The 17,696-nt window shown below is 37.9% G+C and overlaps 1 protein-coding gene across 11 annotated transcripts in view; it reads right to left on the bottom strand.

The window, feature by feature from the left end:
* CBLB (Cbl proto-oncogene B) overlaps positions 1–17,696 on the bottom strand; it is a 229,245-nt gene that overhangs the window by 107,189 nt on the left and 104,360 nt on the right. For all 11 annotated transcript variants that reach the window (XM_061383872.1, XM_061383797.1, XM_061383754.1 and 8 more), the window contains one exon: positions 3,490–3,646. In XM_061383872.1, the coding sequence (XP_061239856.1) occupies positions 3,490–3,646 (157 nt within the window). The remainder of the gene's footprint in view (positions 1–3,489; positions 3,647–17,696) is intronic.

The raw sequence follows: 17,696 nt of genomic DNA on the forward strand, positions 1-17,696 counted from the left end.
GGGGGCTCCCCCCTAGTTGCGGTGCACAGGCTGCTTATCGTGATGGCTTCTCTTGCTGTGAAGCACAGGCTCAGCAGTTGTGGTGCACGAACTTAGTTGCTCCATGGCATGTGTGACCTTCCCAGATCAGGGATTGAACCCGTGGCTCCTGCATTGGGAAGCAGATTCTTCACCACTGGGCCACCAGAGAAGCCCCTATTTGGAGATGCTTAAATGACTACAGAAACTAATGAAGTCTCTTAAAAAGACTAGTTCCTCCATTCTCTCAAAGGTCACCGTGTTCAGGAACACTCATTTACTGACTTACAACCTACCCTGGGAGCAGAACCTTGGCTGGTCTGCCCAGATTCTCTCTCAATCCTCACTGCGAAAGATGACTTCCTTCACCTCTTTTTCTCCCTATTCCACAATGTGTACATTCCATAGGCACTACTACATATAGCCCCAAATCACTCACTTCTTATCCTGCCACCTTACCCATCCCACTTATTGCCCCATTTCTCAACAATCCCATCTTCTCTTACGGAAGAGAATGGGAAATGGAAGGAGGAAGGAGCAGCAGCCCCAAGGAGAGCAAAGAAGAATGTAAAAGCCCATATTTCCAATCTGGAACTTGAGCACTCGACAATCCCAGCATCTCTGAACTACCTGGAGGGGAGACGGATAAGGTAACAGGCAGATGGAGGAACATAGCCATTGCAAGATCTTCCCAGGGACTCACAGCACTGTCCAAGTTCTGGCAAAATATCAGGATGAGGGAAGAAAGGAAGAAGAGGAGACCAGAATCCTCCAGCTTTCTTCTTTCATGTCCTAGACAAGTCTCAACTCCATCTCCTCGCCGCAAGTGACACCTTCTTCAAATCTGATGCTAGATCTCTAGAACAAAGCCCAATCCTGAAGGTGTCCTTTGACCACTTTCAGATCCCACTCTGCTAAATACTCCACCCCCAACAGTTTAACGCTAGAAGAATTCACAACCACTTTACCATCTATATCACAAGTAGAGCAGAATATATGTCTGTGCAGTAATAGTAACCATAAAACTTACATTTTAAATATAGAATACACAACTATAAGAGGGAAATATTACTCAATTTTTAAAGTTATACAAAAATAAAAGAACAGTAAAAGTTAATACATCCACTTTCTGTACACAAAACCAATTTTTTTGTATTTTAAAACACATACATGATTACAGTATAAGCTTAATGAAATGAGGAGAGGTAAAGAATCTTAGAAAAACACAGGGGCTAACAAGAGTTCTTTAGCTACTTCTATAAGCCTGGGTTTTCAAAGACACCAGGTATACTTTGGTCCACTGGTGCTGTTTTGTTCTGTTACCTAATACTTTTCACAGTAGCTCTACTTAAAAGGTTCTTTTCCTCTCCCATCCCCTGGAGCATAAAGAAGATATATGCACCTTAGAGTGTTAAGATTACTTGGCTATTTTAAAGTGAAACAGCTTATAAGAAAATATGTATACACATTAAGCAGCTGTTTGGGTAAGTGTTTAACCAACATTAAATTGCCATCATACTTTTGATATATAATTCTGAGGCCTTCTAGTATTTAACATTCTGACTGAAAGTCATCCAGGCTCCCCACAAAAAAATACACTCTTTCTAGAATAAACAGTTAGGTTTAATGTATGGGGGGAAAAAAAAAAAACAACTTAGTTTTCTTCCTTCCCAAGGGGAAGAAGCAGAGTGCCTAGTATTAGAAGGTCTTGGTATCATGTTCAGTCAGTATATGTAAAATTATCAGAAACTTTTAAAGAAAGGAGAAGTTCCATTATAAAATAATCAGTATCAGATAACACAGCCTTTTCCTAAAATGTATCTTAAAGTCGTTGGAAAAACATTAACTGACAACATACATATACCAAGGGAATAATCATGAAACTACTGTAAATTGAAAACAACCAAAAGCGTACTTTCTGCAGTTACTTATCTAATTTTCTATTCTATACATCTAGGTAGAATTACGATTATAAAGTTGTAATAAAGTAAAATGTATTCTGTAAGTACTGTCGATAAGAGTTAATTTGCCCTCTGTTAATGGGTTCTTTTATAAATTAAAAGTTAATCCCATGTAATCTTGTTTTCTTACATAAATCAGTTACCCGATCCTTGCAGGCAAGTACCAAGCAGAGTCATAAATCAGAAAAGCAAAATTCTTACAACATGAGAAACATGAAAACCAATATTATACTCTAACATTTGTTGAAAGTATGTTTCAAACAGAATAAATCTTACTGCAGACTAAAATAAAAAAAGAAAGAAAAACTGTGTTGGAATATCAGCAAGCCTCATTTTTGATCAATTAAACCTCACTTGCTATATAATTTACCAGGGATTTTAGGTGGGATTCTCATTTTATGACCACTTGAATCTCAGAGATGATATGCAATTTAATGGCAGAGGCAAATTCAAAGCAAATTGCAAGTCTTCATATTTAGGGTAATTCTGTCTACACATACAAAAGCACAAAATGATGATGCCCAGCTTTTATTAAATGATACCTACTTCTGAATAGCTATGTGAAGACAATCATAAAAGAATGATTCAAAAACAAAAACAATAAATAGGAAAAGAAGGTTAATCTCAAAGTCACTGATATCAGGGAAAAAAACAGGAAAACCTAATTTCCCAAATGAGAGATATGCTAAATTAATAACAGACTATTTTGATGGAATATTCTGTAGCAACTGAAAGCTGAAAATTACACTGATGAAAATATTTACTGACGTTGAAAAATGTTTATAACATATGGTTGAAAGAGCAAAGCTAGCTGTAGAATCAGTATACATCATAGTAATCTCCTATGCAGAAGAGGTTAAGTTTGCTATTTATTCCAAAGCTTACTATTTCCCTTCTCATCTAATGGGTGTGGGAGGTAAAGGCAGCTGTTGAGATACAACCTCAGCAAATGCCCACCTGTAAAACTTGCATTCTGTCAGTTACTGGGCTAGAATGATCAACAAAGTAAAATGAGAAACTAAATAGGGACTTTTTATAAAGCAAAGCTCCTTTACATAATAAGCAATAAGCTTATTGCTTATTACTAACTTCCAGTTGCTTATTATCAGAACACCAGATATCCCAAACTTAAACTCTAAACTTAGAGCAATGACCAACAACTTGCTTTTAAATGAAGTGAAGTGAAAGTCGCTCAGTCGTGTCCGACTCTTTGAGACTCCATGGACTGTATGGTCCCTGGAATTCTCCAGGCCAGAATACTGGAATGGGTAGCCTTTCCCTTCTCTAGGGGATCTTCCCAACCCAAGGATCGAACCCATGTCTCCCGCATTGCAGGCAGATTCTTTACCAGCTAAGCCACAAGGGAAGTCTGCTTTTAAATAGGAGACTATCAAAAATGAGACTATTTCCCATATATCTGTACATTATGCATGCATGTGCAAAAGACACACATACGCAGAGAAGGAAGAGAGTAGAAGAGAGGGCAGGATTAAGCAAATACAAAGCTTACCTGAAATAGCCTGGTAAAAATATCAAATTCAAAAACTGAAATGTAATCATTACAAGTCAAATCAATGGTTGATTTTAGAGCCATTGCTTCCAGGCCAGAGCTAATCTGATGCACCTCATGAAGGCATTGTCTGAATACTTTCCATGGTACAATAGTTCTGTGCAAGAAAAAAAAAAAGTAATTGAATCAAGTGTCATTTAAGACATACCTTCCAGTGAAACAGCACAATTCAATCATAACATTAATATAATTGTATTTGTACTAAAAGACAAATAGTTGAGAATACTATTTATAATTCAGAACATAGGTAATGGGTTTTGCTAAATGGATTATTTTTCATTTGCTAAGAATGTGACCAAAATGCAGATCAATTTTTCTCTCAAACAGTCCTCGACTATCAAGATATTTCTAAAAATGCTTCCAAAGAAGGTATTAGATCAAAGTCCTGTATGTCTGAACTCTTCCTTTATTTTCTTAAAGTAATAACAGGATGATGTGTTCACATAATAGCAAGAATTCTTTGTTCATTGCATAAGAAAGTTCAGGCAGAAAGTCATCAAGATATTTCTGCCACCATCCTGATATGTTCTAAAGAGATGGAAAACCACTTTATTTAACCTTTCATACTAATGCAAAGGGAAATTTCAATAATTTTTAACCAACCCCACTAGGTATCAAATGGAAAGTTATTTATTCAACACTCACTGATCAACTTAATAGTAAAACCCTTGTATCAACATTTTTTAGGTAATATACTTACATGGTTCAAAAATTTTGAAGAGCATAGAATGGTACCCAGGGGAAAGTCTCCCAACTCATTCTCTACCTGACCAGTTTCCAACATTCACCCACCTCCTGTCCACCATGAAAATGAATAACATTCATTATTTGTTCTTCACTTTTCCTCCTTTGGGAATGTTAAATGCCTATTTCTGAACAAGTGGAAGAAAATAATCATTCATATGTTGAAAATTTTAAGCTGCAGTTTTCATAATTGTTGTGTTTAGTCACTGAGTCACGTCTGACTCTTTTGCAGCCCCATGGACTGAAGCCTATCAGTCTCCTCTGTCCATGGGGTTTCGCAGGCAAGAATGCTGCGGTGGGTTGCCATTTCCTTCTCCAGAGGATCTTCCTGACCCAGGAATTGAGCCCACATCTCCTGCACTGGCAGGCGGGTTCTTTACCATTTGAGCCACCAGAGAAGACCAGTTTTCATAATAGGATGGCTATAAAAGCTATATACACTCTCTTCTAAGATTGCAAATATTTAAATAAAGATTTTTCTTTACTAGTATCTCTTGAGAATTAAGACTCAAGCAGAATGGACTAAATTAGTTGGCCCCATGTGATGCTAATCCTTCCAGTGAAGCATCACCATAAAGGTAAAAGGTTCGTATTCATTCAGTAATTATCTCCTGCAGTGGCTGTCAAACTTGAGCATGCATCAGAATCACCGAAAGGCTTGTTAGCATAGAAACTGATCAACCCAAGATATTCTGATACAGTATGACTGAGGTGGAGCCTTGGAACTTGCAATCTTAACAAGTTCCCAAGTGATGCTGATGTTGCTGGGGACAACACTTTGAAAGTCACTGATCTATTGTATCTATTAATTGCTAAGGCAGGGCACTGTGGAGAAATACAATTATGGAAATACAAGATACTATCTCTGCCCTTGAAGAACACACACTTTCAGGGTAGAAATAAATCTGTAATGCTAAAGACTACAGAAGGGGCATTAAGGAAGTGCTGGAGGAATTCCAGAGAAGGAACGGTCTGTGGCAAGATGAGTAAGTGAGTGCTGAGACAGCCTAACAATGCTATACTGTATATATAAGAAAGTTTATGTTTGATATGCCATTAAAAAAAATGAGGCTGAATACATCAAAAGGCTTTGCTCTATGTATGAAAAAAACAGGAAACCACAGAGAACTGAAGAGAGACACCACATCAGAAGCCATTTAGAAGAAACACACGTCAGGCTCTGATTAAGGTTAACAAGATGCTGCTGTTTTAAAATAACAATGAAAACTTCTGATAATATGAGGAGGCTTTTTATTTACGGTGAACTGTAAGTATGCAATTATGTCCAACTTCATTACAATTAACTCAAAAGCAGTGCCCAAGAAGCCGTTTTCTTTTCCAAATTAAAGTTTCAGATATTTAACACATAAAAGGGACATGAACCATAATATTCAAAATTTTTTAAATAGTAAACAAAGAACTACTTATTTAAGAAGGGTATGTGTTTTCTCTTCTGTACGGAAATGTTAAGACAATTCTGTCTTGTGTATATAGTATAAAAAACAAATTGATTGGCCAAATAAGACACCATTTGATATCAATTACCATAAAAAAATTATTCTCCTTCCAGTATTTAAGGTGCATGCAAATCATAAGTCTTTTGAATACCCAGTGATTTCACACAGTGAATTATTAAAAACTGTGCAAACATCTAATGCTGTAGTCTAACTTACTACTTTGGAACAACAATTCACAAAGGGGCAAGTTACATTTCCACAGTACTTGTGCAAATAAGACTTTCCCAAGCTCCTTTGTGATAAGTGTAAAGTACAAACAGGCATTCATCAGAACCTTAATTAAGGGTAGTAACAGGATTGAAAAAGAAAGGGCCTTATTTGGTTAACTCACCACATATAAAAGTATATACAACAGAGACCTTTCCTTTGATCAGCTGAGCCAAATATCCGTGATGGGAAGAAGAGACACAGAGTACAATGGTTTCTTTAAAAAAAGCTCTAACAGTGCTGCACTAAGGATCTAAACTTTTTAAAGAAGATTTCAAGTTGCCACCACATTCTTTCCTGAGGTTTGTGGGGGCAGGGGGAAAGGCAGAGGATGACTGTTCACACCTTTAATTAAACTGTAGCAATACCACAGAGTGGTGGTTTCTACCACCTCTTCCCCTAGAGATTAGCTAGTGAGAGAAGATATTAATGGCAAATTATTGTTTTACAGATACACAGAAACTTCAGTGTACTCGCAGAGATCTAGGAAAACAGAAGAGGCAGAGAGAAAAGGAATAGAATATAAAAGGGCCAACTAAGCTTCAAGCTCTCACCATTCCAGAAGTACTTTAAATTTGTTCTGTTGCCACTTACAATTATAAATCATTTTAATTACGAATTGAATTAAATTTAAAATCCAACGAAAAGTAGAAGTAGCCATCAATCCACAAAGAAATGAACAAAAGACCAATGGGTAATATAATAATGTTTGATTTCAATATAATAATAATATGAGTTCAGGATCTTTAGAGTTACAATAGGAATAAAAATGAGAGCTGCCATTTACTGTTGACTTACTATCTGCCAATCTCCAAATTAAGTACTGAGTTTCTCATAGTAACAATGTTAGGCAGATAACATATTTATCATCATGACAGAGATGGGGAAACTGGGACTTAAAGAGGTTAAGGTATTCACCCAAGAAAGACCTTATATGTGCCAAGCATTGGCTAGGTTCAGAATGAAAATATAAATAAAGTCACAGTCTAATAAATGCAAAGACTTATAAGTAAATTATGTTGTGCCATGTGACTACGGTTATCATAGAAAAACATTCATGTGCTATGGGAATCCAAAGGAATGGAGGTCCTGGCAAACAGCAATCATCTTTTATTCATCTTTACTCAATACAGAAGAGTATGTAATCTGTGACATTAAACTGTGTCTATGGTGGGTGAGTGAGTGCTTCACAGAGGAGGAAGCTAGATATTTGACTGCAATTAACACCCCTCTACTGGAATCAAGACTGACACGAGAAATATAAATATTTCTCAGATATGCAGATGACACCACCCTTATGGCAGAAAGTGAAGAGGAACTAAAAAGCCTCTTGATGAAAGTGAAAAAGTTGGCTTAAAGCTCAACATTCAGAAAACTAAGATCATGGCATCCTGTCCCATCACTTCATGGGAAATAGATGGGGCAACAGTGGAAACAGTGTCAGACTTTATTTTGGGGGGCTCCAAAATCACTGCAGACGGTGACTGCAGCCATGAAATTAAAAGACGCTTACTCCTTGGAAGGAAAGTTATGAACAACCTAGATAGCATATTCAAAAGCAGAGACACTACTTTGCCAACAAAGATAAGTCTAGTTAAGGTTATGTATGGATGTGAGAGTTGGACTGTGAAGAATGCTGAGCACCGAAGAATTGATGCTTTTGAACTGTGTGTTGGAGAAGACTCTTTGAGAGTCCCTTGGACAGCAAGGAGATCCAACCAGTCCATTCTAAAGGAGATCAGTCCTGGGTGTTCTTTGGAAGGACTGATGCAGAAGCTGAAACTCTAGTACTTGGGCTACCTCATGTGAAGAGTTGACTCATTGGAAAAGACTGATGCTGGGAGGGATTGGGGGCAGGAGGAGAAGGGGATGACAGAGGATGAGATGGCTGGATGACATCACCGACTCGATGAGTGAATTCCGGGAGTTGGTGATGGACAGGGAGGCCTGGCATGCTCAAATTCATAGGGTCGCAAAGAGTCAGACACGACTGAGCAACTGAATTGAACTGAACACCCTTCTACTATTCAGAAATGGTTTAATAATTTAAAGTTGGGGGGTAGGAGCTAGTCTATTTACACAATGTCGGGAGAGACAATAAACTTGATAAATTTTAAAATCCTAGAGTTTTAACACAAAAGAATAAGGAACAGAAGACAAAAATGTAAGCAGACTGATACTTGAAAGATGGACAAATCATTTCCTTTAAACCACAAGTTCATAAAAGGTTATTTAGGTTTTATTTTTAACTCGTTTGGAAAAAAAATCCATATCATAAAAGTGTGAATCTGAACAAAGGTTGGGTGTGTGGAAACAGGAACTTTCGTGTACTTCTGGTGTGAACGAAAATTTACGCAGCATTTCTAGAAGGCATTGTGGCAGCAAGTTTCAAAAACCTATAACAGTTTAACTCAGAAAGCCTACTTCTAAGGATTTGAAAAAGGAAATTGTTTAAAATAAAATACACAGCAATAAAGACTCATTCATGTCTCTTTAACACTGTTGTCCATAATACCAAAAAATTAAAACAAGTATGTTCAGAAGTAACAATACTACATATATCCATAGAGTAGAATATCTTACAACAAATAAAAATTATATGGAAAAAACATTTACTGTTCTAGAAAATTGTCTGTGTCATTAAATGGAAATAGCATTTTTAAAACTGTATGGCCTTGGGTATTCCCTGGCTGTCCAGTGGTTAGAATTTCGTGTTTTCACTGCTGAGGGCCTGGGATTCAACTGAGATCCCGTAAGCTCCACAGTGAGGCAAAAAGAAAAAAAGGTATGTCCTTTATGATTCAATGATAAAAACTATCTGGAACACAAATTTTAACTGATGATGTCTAGACATAGAAACAAGATTGCCAGGAGAAATATCAACAATCTCAGATATACAGATAATACCACTCTAACAACAGAAAGTGAAAAGGAAATAGACAGCCTCTTGATGAGGGTGAAAGAGGAGAGTGAAAAAGCTGGCTTAACTCAACATTCAAAAGGCTAAGATCATGGCATCTGGTCCCATCACTTCATGGGTAATAGATGGGAAAAAGTGGCAACTGTGGCAGATTTTATTTTCTTGGGCTCCAAAATCATTGAGTATGGTCTATAGCCATGAAATTAAACGCAACTTGCTCCTTGGAAGAAAAGCAATGACAAACCTAGACAGCACATTTAAAAGCAGAGACGTCACTTTGCTGACAAAGTATAGTCAAAAGTATAGCTGACAAAGTATAGTCAAACCTATGGTTTTCCCAGCAGTCATGTATGGATGTGAGGGTTGGACTGTAAAGAAGGCTGAGAGCCAAAGAACTGATGCTTTCGAATTGTGGTGTTGGAGAAGACTCCTGAGAGTCTCCTGGACAAAATGGAGATCAAACCAGTTAATCCTAAAGGAAATCAACCCTGACTACTCAAGGGATCACAATAAACTGTGGAAAATTCTTAAAGAGATGGGAATACCAGACCACCTGACCTGCCTCTTCAGAAATCTGGATGCAGGTCAGGAAGCTACAGTTAGAACTGGACATGGAACAACAGACTGGTTCCAAATAGGAAAGGAGTACATCAAGGCTGTATATTCTCACCCTACTTATTTAACTTATATGTAGAGTACATCATGAGAAATGCTAGGCTGTAGGAAGCATAAGCTGGAATCAAGATTGCCAGGAGAAATATCAATAACCTCAGATATCACCCTTATGGCAGAAAGTGAAGAAGAATTAAAGAGCCTCTTGATGAAAGTGAAAGAAGAAAGTGAAAAAGTTGGCTTAAAGCTCAACATTCAGAAAATTAAGACCATGTCTTCCAGTCCCATCACTTCATGGCAAATAGATGGGGAAACAGTGGCTGACTTTATTTTTCTGGGCTCCAAAACCACTGCAGATGGTGATTGCAACTATGAAATCAAAAGACACTTACTCCTCGGAAGGAAAGTTATGACCAACCCAGACAGCATACTAAAAGCAGACATTACTTTGTCCACAAAGGTCTGCCTAGTCAAGGCTATGGTTTTTCCAGTGGTCATATATGGATGTGAGAGTTGGACTATAAAGACAGCTAAGCACCATAGAATTGATGCTTTTGAACTGTGGTGTTGGAGAAGACTCTTGAGAGCCCCTTGGACAGCAAGGAGATCCAACCAGTCCATCCTAAAGGAGATCACTTCTGGGTGTTCATTGGGAGGACTAATGTTGAAGCTGAAACTCCAATACTTTGGCCACCTGATGCGAAGAGCTGACTCATTTGAAAAGACCCTGATGCTGGGAAAGATTAAGGGCAGGAGAAGAGGGGGACTGGATGCCATCAACGACTCAATGGACATGGGTTTGGGCGGACTCTGGGAGTTGGTGATGGACAGGGAGGCCTGGTGTGCTGTGGTTCATAGGGACACAAAGAGTTGGACATGACTGAGTGACTGAACTGAACTGAACTCATGGGAAGGACGAACGCTGAAGCTCTAGTACTTTGGCCACCTGATGTGAATAGCTGATTCACTGGAAAAGACTCAGATGCTGAGAAAGATTGAGGGCAGGAGGAGAAGAGGGAGGCAGGGGTGAGATGGTTGGATGGCATTACAGACTCAATAGACAAGAGTTTGAGTAAACTCCGGAAGACAATGAAGGACAGGGAAGCTGGCATGCTGCAGTCCATAGGGTGGCAAAGAGTCAGAAATGACTTAGCAACTGAACAACAAACAACAGATCATGGTAGGATTACAAGCAGGTTTTTAAGAATATCTCTAATATTCTCTAATGGCTTAAAGGAGTAAAAGATATACTAAAACTGTTTGAAGTATATTTTATAATCAGAAATAATCAATTAAAAGCAAAAACCAAAATAGTATTTGCCAATGAAATAGTTTTATATCTAAGAAACACAAAAAAGTTTACGGATTAAACTTATGATAACAGAAATCAACATGGTTGCTGAATATAAAACCAATATACAAGTATCAGTTGTATTTCTGTATATAAGCATACATAATAAGAAAATAAAACATTTACAAGAGCATCTGAAAATATCAAATAAACAGTAATAAAGCTAACAAAGTACAAGCAAAGGCACAGCATAAACACGCACACATACATGATCAGATGTAAAAGACATAAAGAGATATAATGACTTAATGGACTGGCAGACTCAGTATGATAAAGTTGTATGGTCAATCCTCCACAAACTGATTCACAGATTTATTACAACCCCAATCAGGAAACATTTTCATAGTAGGAATTGACAGACTAATTCTAACCTTCATAGGGAAATGCCAAGTGCCAAATAAAATCAAGCCAAACTTCCGTAAGAATAACATTGGCAAGCTTATGGTCCTTACATTAGTTAAGACAGCATGGTATTGGCACAGGAAAGACAATAGAACAAATTTTGGTAATAAATGCAATCATATCTGAACACTGGATATGTAACAACACTCTATAAACAGTAGTAGAGAATGGATGATGATTTCAATAAATGTTGCTGGGTCAAATGAATATACAAATGGAAGAAAATAAATCTTGATCCTGAATTAATTTCATATAAAAACCAATTTTAGCTGAACCTTAGACCTAAGTATGAAAGATAAAGCAATAAAGTGTTTTGAGAGAAACAGAAGAGAGTATCTGCATTACACTGGCACAAGCAAATAATTTTAAACAGGACCTCAAATGTTCAAAGGATAAAGGAAAAGGTAAACTAAAAACCTGCGTTCATGAAACAATGTCATTAACAAAGTGAAAAAGTCCCATACTGGGAGAGCAATAAACATAAAAGAATCACGTCTATAATACATAAAAATTTTTAAATATTAATACTTACTACTCAGAAACTGGGCAAATAATTTTTATAGTCAAAAACACAAAAAATCAAATTATTCTAAATACACACAAATATGTACTCAACTTCATCTATTATCATTCAAATGCAAATTAAGAACCAAATGAGATTCCACTCATCCCCACCAGAGTAACTTATTAAAATCTTTAAAAAGACAAATATTATAAAATGTTGGGAAGGATATATAACAACGGGAAACTTCAGGTACTCCTCATTGGTGATGAGGGTGGCAAATAATTTTGGTAAACTCTTTGGTGGTTTCTAAAAGCTAATAAAGCTAAAATTAAGCATAAACTAGGAGCCAGCAATACCACTCCTAGATATACATAACAGAGAAATGTACATGTTTTTTAAAATGTACAAAAAATGTCCATAGCAGCACTACTAAGAATAATCCAAAAGAGGAAGAATCCAGTGTCCAACACCAACATAATGAGTATGTAAATTGTGGTATAGCCATACAATGGAGCAAGGAGAAGGAACGGACTTGCTATATGCAAGAATGTGGATGAATTTCATAAATATAATAAAGAGTGAAGAAAGCCAGATTTTTTTCATAGTGTAAGATGTTACAGAAACTCAAATGGACTTTCTGGCTAAGCCAATATACTAAACTTAAAAAAAAAAGTTTACATTAAAATTCTAAGATTAAAATAGAGTAAGAGATGTAGGAATGGACAAAGCACCTGCCAGCATATAAACAAGGAAATTAACATTTGTTGATTTTTGGTTTTGTTGCTGAGGTACTGATGGTGGTGTGATAGCAGTTGTTTAAAATCCATTCTAAGTCAGGGATATTTCATGTTCACTTTAGAGAAAACAAAAATCTATTATACTATATTAACCCATTACTATTTTCAATTTCGTCTGAATTTTGTTCAGAAAATTCACCTGGATCAGAGATGTGTTCAGTGGCGCTACCTTTAAGTTGCTTTTGTTCAGAAGATAAAACATTCATAAGCTATTTGGTATGTTTGGATTTTCATGACATAAAATATGAGTACCGTGATCCTAAGTCTGTTGATATTCTGTATATAGTTTTTCCTTAAATCCAATCTTCTTTTGAAATGACTATTTGTTTATGGAAATGAAAACAGATGGTTAACAAGCTATTACACCTTTTACTCTTCCATCACTAAAAAAAACAATTATTTTCCAGCTACCCACAGAAAGAAGATATCAAAATCACTGTGGTCTAATAGTTGCTGTACAACTCATTGTAGACAGGATGGTAACCAGGGTTACCGAGAGTATGTGTGATTAGATCTAACTTATCATCCTCATAAGTAAAAATTCCTTACTCACATAGAGAAAGATTCAAGATGCTCGGTATTTCTGATAGTTTTTTTTCATTGTCAAAAATGTTTACAACATTTTCTCTACAGCATAGATAAGCATTACTGCCATGTATAAGCGACAAGTATTCACATGCTCACGTTCTGAAACTTAAACATAGAACCAAACATTTTTATAAGATTGCAGAAATAATAGGTTATTAAGTATTATGCTTGATTTTTTAAAATAAACTCCCTCATGAGAGATGTGATTTATAATATCGTCTCATAATCTAACTTTTGAACATAATAAATAGTAAACTTACTGTAACAAGGAAACTATATTTTGTTTTCCTTTATAATTTGCAATTTGACTTCTTTCCCAACTTTGAAAATACAATTTATTAGTGAAAGAGAAACTGTAAATATAATCCATAAAATATGTCAAAATTTCATATAAAAATTTTCCACTTAGTACCCACTGACCACAGAAAATCAGAAAGATGCAGGCTTGAAATTCTGGGTACTGGCTCTTTTCCTTATAAAGCAAGACTCTTCTTCACAATATTTGCTCTACATGTTCAATGATACTTGGTAGGTTCATAATACATGGATCATAGCAAGATGCCTCTGATCTACTGAGGTCAGATTTTAAAAAGTTAGTAAATTATATACCATAAAATTAGAAAGTACAACCAAAGATCTTCTCATTAGTGTTAACAATCTCAGTTCAGTTCAGTTCAGTCGCTCAGTTGTGTCTGACTCTTTGCAACCCCATGAATCGCAGGACGCCAGGCCTCCCTGTCCATCACCAACTCCCAGAGTTCACCCAAACTCATGTGCATCGAGTAGGTAATGCCATCCAGCCATCTCACCCTCTGTCATCCCCTTCTCCTCCTGCCCCGAATACCACCCAGCATCAGGGTCTTTTCCAATGAGTCAAATCTTCGCATGAGGTGGCCAAAGTACTGGAGCTTCAGCCTCAGCAATAGTCCTTCCAATGAACACCCAGGACTGATCTCCTTCAGAATGGACTGGTTGGATCTCCTTGCAGTCCAAGGGACTCTTAAGAGTCTTCGCAACACCAGAGTAAAAAAGCATCAGTTCTTCTGCGCTCAGCTTTCTTCACAGTCCAACTCTCACATCCATACATGACTACTGGAAAAACCACAGCCTTGACGAGACGGACCTTTGTTGGCAAAGTAATATCTCTGCTTTTGAATATGCTATCTAGGTTGGTCATAACTTTCCTTCCAAGGAGTAAGTGTCTTTTAATTTCATGGCTGCAGTCACCATATGCTGTGATTTTGGAACCCAAAGAAATAAACTCTGTCACTGTTTCCACTGTTTCCCCATCATTTGCCATGAAGTGATGGGATTGGATGCCATGATTGTAGTTTTTGAATGTTGAGCTTTAAGCCAACTTTTTCACTCTCCTCTTTCACTTTCATCAAAAGGCTCTTTATTTCCTCTTCACTTTCTGCCATAAGGGTGGTGTCATCTGCATATCTGAGGTTATTGGTATTTCTCCCGGCAATCTTGATTCCAGCTTGTGTTTTGTCCAGTCCAGTGTTTCTCATGATGTACTCTGCATATAAGTTAGACAAGCAGGGTGACAATATACAGCCTTGATGTACTCCTTTCCTTATTTGGAACCAGCCTGTTTTTCCACGTCCAGTTCTAACTGTTGCTTCTTGACGTGCACACAGATTTCTCAGAGGCAGGTCAAGTGGTCTCGTATCCCCATCCCTTTAAGAATTTTCCACAGTTTGCTGTGATCCACACAGTCAAAGGCTTTGGTGTAGTCAATAAAGCAGAAGTAGATGTTTTTTTCTGGGTAATAATATGAAAAAATTCCTCTAAAATCTCTCTACATAGGCCAATTCCATCAACAAGCAATGAGTAAAGTCTGCTAGATATATATGCTAAATTGAGGCAAAAAAATATACAATTTCCAATAACACCTCTAAATTCTCACAGGAGAAACTACATACATAATATTGGGCATAAGTAGGCTCCCCAAAATTTCTTTTATTTAAGGGAAACAACTAATGACTGCAGATAAACAAGGCAAGAACAAAGTTACACAGAAAACATATTACTGTCATTTCCTACTGATAATCAACATTCAGAATAAGGAAAACAGGAAGATGAATCATTAGCAATTTATTAATGAAAAATAAATACTAATTGTTTTATAAAGCTTTCTTTGCTTTTAAGTCACAATTTCTTCACCAGTAGAACGTGGTTCTAAAGAACTGCAGGGTCAGTTCCAGGTCCAGTTCACTTGCTCAGTCGTGCCCAATTCTTTGCGACCCCATGAACCACAGCATGCCAGGCCTCCCTGTCCATCACCAACTCCCGGAGTTCACCCAAACCCATGTCCATTGAGTCGGTAATGCTATCCAACCATCTCATCCTCTTTCGTCCCCTTCTCTTCCTGCCCTCTATCTTTCCCAGCATCAGGGTCTTTTCAAATGAATCAGCTCTTCGCATCAGGTGGCTTAAATATTAGAGTTTCAGCTTCAGCATCAGTCCTTCCAATGAACACCCAGGACTGATCTCCTTTAGGATCGACTTGTTGGATCTCCTTGCAGTCTAAAAGACTCTCAAGAGTATTCTCCAACACCACAGTTCAAAAGCATCATTTCTTCGGCGCTCAGCTTTCTTTATAGTCCAACTCTCACATCCATACATGACCACTGGAAAAACCACAGCCTTGACTAGATGGACCTTTGTTGACAAAGTAATGTCTCTGCTTTTAAATGTGCTGTCTAGATTGGTCATAACTTTCCTTCCAAGGAGTAAGCGTCTTTTAATTTCATGGCTGCAATCACCATCCGCAGTGATTGTGGAGCCCAGAAAAATAAAGTCAGCCACTATTTCCACTGTTTCCCCATCTATTTGCCATGAAGTGATGGGACTGGATGCCATGATCTTCGTTTTCTGAATGTTGAGCTTTAAGCCAACTTTTTCACTCTCCTCTTTCACTTTCATCAAGAGGCTCTTTAGGTCTTCTTCACTTTCTGTCATAAGGGTGGTGTCATCTGCACGTCTGAGGATATTGATATTTCTCCCGGCAATCTTGATTCCAGCTTGTGCTTCTTCCAGCCCAGCGTTTCTCATGATGTACACTGCATATAAGTTAAATAAGCAGGGTGACAATATACAGCCTTCAGTTCAGTTCAGTTCAGTCGCTCAGTCATGTCCGACTCTTTGCGACCCCATGAATCACAGCACGCCAGGCCTCCCTGTCCATCACCAACTCCCGGAGTTCACTCAGACTCACATCCATCGAGTCAGTGATGCCATCCAGCCATCTCATCCTCTGTCGTCCCCTTCTCCTCCTGCCCCCAATCCCTCCCAACATCAGAGTCTTTTCCAGTGAGTCAACTCTTCGCATGAGGTGGCCAAATTACTGGAGTTTCAGCTTTAGCATCATTCCTTCCAAAGAAATCCCAGGGCTGATCTCCTTCACAATGGACTGGTTGGATCTCCTTGCAGTCCAAGGGACTCTCAAGAGTCTTCTCCAATGCCACGGTTCAAAAGCATCAATTCTTCGGCGCTCAGCCTTCTTCACAGTCCAACTCTCACATCCATACATGACCACTGGAAAAACCATAGCCTTGACTAGACGGACCTTTGTTGGCAAAGTAATGTCTCTGTTTTTGAATATGCTATCTAGGTTGGTCATAACTTTTCTTCCAAGAAGTAAGCATCTTTTAATTTCATGTCTGCAGTCACCACCTGTAGTGATTTTGGAGCCCAAAAAAATAAAGTCTGACACTGTTTCCACTGTTTCCCCATCTGTTTCCCATGAAGTAATGGGACCAGATGCCATGATCTTCGTTTTCTGAATGCTGAGTTTTAAGCCAAGTTTTTCACTCTCCTCTTTCACCTTCATCAAGAGGCTTTTTAGTTCTCTTCACTTTCTGACATACCGTACTCCTTTTCCTATTTGGAACCAGTCTGTTGCTCCATGTCCAGTTCTAACTGTTGCTTCCTCACCTGCATACAGGTTTCTCAAGAAGCAGGTCAGGTGGTCTGGTATTCCCATCTCTTTCAGAATTTTCCACAGTTTATTTTGATCCACACAGTCAAAGGCTTTAGCATAGTCAATAAAGCAGACATAGATGCTTTTCTGGAACTCTCTTGCTTTTTCTATGATCCAGCGGATGTTGGCAATTTGGTCTCTGGATCCTCTGCCTTTTCTAAAACCAGCTTGAACATCTGAAAGTTCATGGTGCATGTATTGCTGAAGCCTGGCTTGGAGAATTTTAAGCATTACTTTACTAGCATGTGAGATGAGTGCAATTGTGCGGTAGTTTGAGCATTCTTTGGCATTGCCTTTCTTTGGGATTGGAATGAAAACTGACTTTTTCCAGTCGTGTGGATACTGCTGTGTTTTCCAAATTTGCTGGCATGTTGAGTGCAACACTTTCACAGCATCATCTTTCAGGATTTGAAATAGCTCAACTGGAATTCCATCACCTCCACTAGCTTTGTTCATAGTGATGCTTTCTAAGGCCCATTTGACTTCACATTCCAGCATGTCTGGCTCTAGATGAGT

This window comes from Bos javanicus, chromosome 1, assembly GCF_032452875.1.
Source record: "Bos javanicus breed banteng chromosome 1, ARS-OSU_banteng_1.0, whole genome shotgun sequence".
NCBI classification, from domain to species: Eukaryota; Metazoa; Chordata; class Mammalia; order Artiodactyla; family Bovidae; genus Bos; species Bos javanicus.